This window comes from Denticeps clupeoides, chromosome 10 (assembly GCF_900700375.1).
Source record: "Denticeps clupeoides chromosome 10, fDenClu1.1, whole genome shotgun sequence".
Taxonomy (NCBI): Eukaryota; Metazoa; Chordata; class Actinopteri; order Clupeiformes; family Denticipitidae; genus Denticeps; species Denticeps clupeoides.
The window spans coordinates 128,095-133,961 of record NC_041716.1 but is presented as its reverse complement, the minus strand read 5'-3'; the positions used below and the strand labels follow the sequence as shown (position 1 = coordinate 133,961).

At 54.2% G+C, this 5,867-nt stretch overlaps 1 protein-coding gene across 1 annotated transcript; it reads left to right on the top strand.

The window, feature by feature from the left end:
- The first annotated feature begins 302 nt into the window (after nucleotides 1–302).
- zfp64 (zinc finger protein 64 homolog (mouse)) lies at nucleotides 303–4,463 on the top strand. The gene is made up of 6 exons (XM_028994253.1): nucleotides 303–481; nucleotides 553–705; nucleotides 1,694–1,828; nucleotides 1,906–1,968; nucleotides 2,044–2,295; nucleotides 3,133–4,463. Exons 1-6 carry the CDS (start codon nucleotides 460–462, stop codon nucleotides 4,245–4,247), a joined length of 1,740 nt encoding a protein of 579 aa, XP_028850086.1. The 5' UTR covers nucleotides 303–459; the 3' UTR covers nucleotides 4,248–4,463.
- The last annotated feature ends 1,404 nt before the right edge of the window (nucleotides 4,464–5,867 follow it).

Sequence of the window (5,867 nt, the reverse complement as noted above, 5' to 3'; positions counted from 1 at the left end):
CCAGGGGGCGCTGCCGGAAATCCTCTGGGTATTCCTCAGCAGAGTTTACACGAAGAAGGCGAGGGCTACTATCAGTGTGGTTGCCAGATCTCAGCGTTGTAAACGCCTTGATTTAATTTTATTCAAGTCGTTCATTAACATTTTCAATTGCATCTTGCATTTATTAATTAACATAACTACTACGCAGTGCATTGAAAAGTACTGAAAAGTGTTTCTGCTTGCTGCTCTTGTTGGAGCGTTTTTTCCGGCATCTGGCAACATGTGCCGTCAGGCGGCTGTGACTGTCGCGCTGCTGTCGCACAACATACGCGGCGGCTGGATGTGAACAACCATGTAGACGGAAGATGGGTTAAAAAATTGGATTTTTTTCAAAATGTGAAAGTCTGCTGGGACCGGAACGGAGGCTGTCGGCTTCGCGTGTAATAAAACATATTATATCGTAAAATAAAGTCTCTTCTGATGGCTTCGTTTCACACAGAAGGTGAGTTTTCCGTGGGCCGTCTGTCCTGGAAGCGCCGGGTTCTTCAACGCTTGTTGTCTGCTTCGTCTCAGGGCCCAGCCACGTCCTGGTGGAGGTCAGCCCTGACATCCACATCTGCGGCTTCTGCAAGCAGCAGTACAACAACTTCGAGCTCTTCCTCGCCCACAAGCAGAGCGGCTGCCAGATTCCCCCCGCTGACCAGGGTCCAAGTCCGGCCCTCTCAGGTAGGAAGGACTGGTGGAGATGTTGAGCTGTGTAGAGAGCCAGCCTGGACCACCAGGCAGGAAGGGTGGAGATGTTGAGCTGTGTAGAGGTCCAGCCTGGACCACCAGGGAGGACGGTGGAGATGTTGAGCTGTGTAGAGGTCCAGCCTGGACCACCAGGAAGGAAGGGTGGAGATGTTGAGCTGTGTAGAGAGCCAGCCTGGACCACCAGGAGGGAAGGGTGGAGATGTTCAGCTGTGTAGAGGTCCAGCCTGGACCACCAGGAAGGAAGGGTGGAGATGTTCAGCTGTGTAGAGGTCCAGCCTGGACCACCAGGCAGGAAGGGTGGAGATGTTGAGCTGTGTGTAGAGTCAGCCTGGACCACCAGGCAGGACGGGTGGAGATGTTGAGCTGTGTAGAGGTCCAGCCTGGACCACCAGGCAGGAAAGATGGAGATGTTGAGCTGTGTAGAGGTCCAGCCTGGACCACCAGGCAGGACGGGTGGAGATGTTGAGCTGTGTAGAGAGCCAGCCTGGTCCACCAGGAAGGAAGGGTGGAGATGTTGAGCTGTGTAGAGGTCCAGCCTGGACCACCAGGCAGGACGGGTGGAGATGTTGAGCTATGTAGAGGTCCAGCCTGGACCACCAGGCAGGACGGGTGGAGATGTTGAGCTGTGTAGAGGTCCAGCCTGGACCACCAGGCAGGAAAGATGGAGATGTTGAGCTGTGTAGAGGTCCAGCCTGGACTACCAGGCAGGACGGGTGGAGATGTTGAGCTGTGTAGAGGTCCAGCCTGGACCACCAGGCAGGACGGGTGGAGATGTTGAGCTGTGTAGAGGTCCAGCCTGGACCACCAGGCAGGACGGGTGGAGATGTTGAGCTGTGTAGAGGTCCAGCCTGGACCACCAGGCAGGAAGGGTGGAGATGTTGAGCTGTGTAGAGGTCCAGCCTGGACCACCAGGCAGGACGGGTGGAGACGCTCACAGTTCATTTTGACTCCCCGCTCACAGAGTCCGGCACCACGCTGGTGTTTGAAGAGGCGTTCCAGGCCTGTGTTGCCAAAGTTGTCCGGAAGAACCTGAGCAGAGCCCAGAAGCGGATGAAGCCGGCCGCGGGGTCGGTCAGGAGGAGCTGCGCGTTCTCAGGTAACCGGCGGGCGGCGCCGCTTTTTAAACCCGCCGCGCGCCTCACGCCGCGCTGACCGCTCTTTACGCCCGGCCAGGCTGCACCTTCAAAACGCAGTACGGCCAGAAGGACATGGAGCGGCACCTGAAAACGCACACAGGTCGGTAACGCGCCCCTCCGCCCGGCCCGGCCCGGCGCCGCCCGGGGTTCTCACCACCCATGTTTGGCTCGCCAGGCGAGAAGCCGTTCGAGTGCGAGCTCTGCCACAAGCGCTTCAGCCGGCGGGACAAGCTGAACATGCACAGCCGCTCGCACACCGGCGAGAAGCCGCACAAGTGCAGGTACTGCGCCTACGCCGCCGCCGACAGCAGCAGCCTGAAGAAGCACCTGCGCATCCACTACGACGAGCGGCCCTTCAAGTGCCAGATCTGCCCGTACGCCAGCCGCAACTCCAGCCAGCTGACCGTCCACCTGCGCTCGCACACCGGTGCGTCACGCCCCCAATTACTACTACTGAAGAGGGTGGTGGTGCCGTAGCGGGTTCCAACCCCACTTACTACCGTCGTGTCCCTGAGCAGGACACTTAACCCAGAGTGTCTCCAGGGGGGGACTGTCCCTGTAACTGCTGGCTGTAAGTCCCTCTGGATAAGGGCGTCTGGTAAATGACGTAAATGTAAATGCGACTTATTCTTCTCAAAAACCACTTTTTAGCCGATTCAGTTTATTACATCAAATAGAAGATGTATGTGGGAACAACAAAGCGTTTCACGTGAAGTACATGAATGGATAAACTCTGTCATTAGCAGTTTAAAACAGAATAAAAAAATGGACATTTAGTTAGTTGTGCCACGTCCACGTCGTTTCTTTCAGACTCAGATCATGAATGGAGCTGGTAGTCACGTTTTTACATTTTACAGCATTTACCAGACGCCCTTATCCAGAGGGACACCCAGTCAGTACAGGGACAGTCCCCCCCTGGAGACACTCAGGGTTAAGTGTCCTGCTCAGGGACACGATGGTAGTAAGTGGGGTTTGAACCTGGGTCTTCCGGTTCACAAGTGGCCCTGCATAAATAGGTTTTCACCCATCAGTAGAAAGTCTTAATTGGCCGAAAAATATCATCAAATGAGTAGTAATCATTAAATCCAGAGTTAAAGGTCTTAACAATACTGCACAGCAAGTACTTTATTTACGAGTATTATAAACCGCAGAAAGCCGAGTGGGGAACTTGGTTCAAACCCCATCGTTGTATGTACACAGTTACTGTTACAGCTTGATTACGGTAACATGGCTGGATTGTGTGTGTGTGTGTGTTTGGTTCCAGGTGACTGTCCGTTCCAGTGTAACCAGTGCGAAGCCAAATTCAAGATCAACTCGGACCTGAAGCGCCACGTGCGCGTCCACTCCGGAGAGAAGCCGTACAAATGCGATTTCTGCGACTATCGCTGCGCCATGAAGGGCAACCTGAAGTCGCACGTCCAGATCAAACACGGCACGGGCGACGCCCTCCGCTGCCCCGACTGCGACTTCCGGTGCAGCAGCAAGGCGGCGCTGCGGCAGCACTCGCGCCAGCACCAGCCGGCGCTGCCCGTCCGCTGCCCCGAGTGCAGCTACTCCTGCTCCAGCAAGGGGGCGCTGAAGATCCACGAGCGCGTCCACTCGGACGAGCGGCCCTTCCGCTGCGAGCACTGCGGCTTCTCCTCCAAGCAGCGCAGCAACCTGCTCATCCACCGCAAGAAGAGCCACGCCGGCGAGGGCGGGGCCGCAGCAGCCGGAAAAGCGGCGAGCTCGCGGTACAGAGCGCGTCTGGAGGCCACGCGAGCCTTCCGCTGCGACGCCTGCGACGCGTCGTTCGTGCGCGAAGACTCGCTGCGTAGCCACCGGCGCCAGCACCAGCAGAGCGGGTTCCTGCAGCTGAGCCCGGCGCAGGGCCCCGCCCAGCTCCACGTCCCGGCCGACCGGCTGGCGGCGTACGCCGGCGCCCAGCTGAAGATCATCGTGACGCCGCAGCTCGGCCAGGAGGCGGCGGCTAAATCGCCGCTCGGCCCCATGGTCCAGCAGGTGAGTCTCGTCCTGCCGCCGGCAGAGGACGCCCTGGAGCAGCCGGCCTTCCTGCTGACGCACGCCGCCGCCGCCACCACCGCCACCTCCCTTCAACAGAGACTCGGGGGGGACGTCACCCCAACCTTCATCACCACCTGCTCCGACCTGGACGGCCTGACCGCACTCATCCAGGAGGGCGGCACAGAGGTCACCGTGGTCACCGAGGGCACCGCCCCCACAGGTCAGGCTTTTGGGCCGCCCGTGGATGAGGTCACCAGTTCTCTCTCTCCAGACGTTGCGTCCAAACCCGGCGAGTCTGTCCAGACCCTGATGGTCCCACTGTCCCTGGAGGAGCCGCAACACATCTTCTCCGACAGCGGCCACTCCACCGACTGACCGCCGGCGGCGGAGGAGGCCCGACGCGTCTTCTCTGACGCCGGTGGAGGACGCAACATGTCTTCTCCAACACACGACTGACTGAGTACAGTGCGGGGGCGGAGCTATTGTCGCTGCTGCTGTCATGTGGGCGGAGCTTCAGTGAGCAGCACTTCAGACCTGCAGCCTCTGCCTGAGTTTGTGTTTACATGATTAAAAATTTGTCTCATTTACTTACACCTTCTGCTCTGTTGGATTATGAATCTCCTGCCTTTAAAAGTGCTCCACACGGAGCCCAATAAGCGGGTCTTTTTTACATGGTCACCTTTGAGTCATCGGTGAGTTGTGGGCTTTTTTTCAGAACCAGGTGGTCCAGTGTTGGCAGCGGTGGCCTAGCGGTTAAGGAAGCGGCCCCGTAATCAGAAGGTTGCCGGTTCGAATCCCGATCTGCCAAGGTGTCACTGAGCAAAGCACCGTCCCCACACACTGCTCCCCGGGGTGTCATGGTGCCCACTGCTCACCAAGGGTGATTGTTAAATGCAGAGGCCAAATTTCACTGTGTGCACCGTGTGCCGTGCTGCTGTGTATCACGTGTGACAATCACTTCACTTCAGTGTTCTGCTGGTTGGTCACCACGGTTACATCTTCAGCAGTTTCAATGACTGTGCAGTTCCACAGTTTGGCCTCTTGGTGTCAGTGTTTAATTAAAAAGAGCTGCAGGTTCAGGCATATTCCACCCAAACCAGATGAACACAGATTTTTCATATTTTATTCATGTTCATTTACCATTAAAAAAAACCAGTGAATTTGTGTTCTAGTAACTTAAAAATACACACAAAACATTAGACGCCTCCTCATTTTTCTGACACGTTTTACTCCTGCTGGACCTGATTTGTGGTGCTGGCTCCACTCAAATTCCTTCCGACTTATAGATGATGGACGTGTGTGAAGTACTAACCTGCCGCTTTGATCTGTTTCTTCTCAACTTCCACCTCCTGACCAGGAGCCGCTTTATACTTCCTCTATACTTCACCATTGTACTGCAATACCTTATAATGCCCCTCCATAACCCCACACTACCTATAATCCCTCTATACCTCAATATAAAACCATCTGTAACCTCAGATAAACCTGATATAGTCCTAATATACTTCAACAAACCTTTCTATAATCTGACTATACCTTAATAAATCCTTCTAAAATCCCACAATACCCAAATATAAAAACCTATATAACCCCAGATAAACCTGATAGTCCTATAATACCTCAATAAACCCTTCAATAATCTCACTATACCTTAATAAATCCTGCTATCATTCCACTATTTCTCAATAAACCCTTCTATAACACTGATATATCATCCCTAACCTCCATATATACTTCTATAACACAGAATACTGCAATATACAACTTTTTATAACCCCACAGTACCTCAATAAACTGACTATAGCTCTGGATACCCCACAATACATCAATATACCCATCTAATACTCCACTATACCCTTCTGTTGGTTTACTTTTTATGGAGATGAGTCCCCTTCATTTCCAGACAGTGGGGTTTTATCTGGAACTATTACATTGTATTAATTTGATTTGTTCCGTTTTTGACACCGGAACCCTGGATAGTAGGAAAAAACGAAA

Excerpts from the sequence above, each read along its gene's own strand:
- zfp64 (XM_028994253.1), top strand. The coding sequence starts at position 460 with ATGGCTTCGTTTCACACAGAAG. Across the intron at positions 482-552 it reads GGCTTCGTTTCACACAGAAG|GGCCCAGCCACGTCCTGGTG; the intron begins GTGAGTTTTCCG and ends GCTTCGTCTCAG. Across the intron at positions 2,296-3,132 it reads CCACCTGCGCTCGCACACCG|GTGACTGTCCGTTCCAGTGT; the intron begins GTGCGTCACGCC and ends GTTTGGTTCCAG.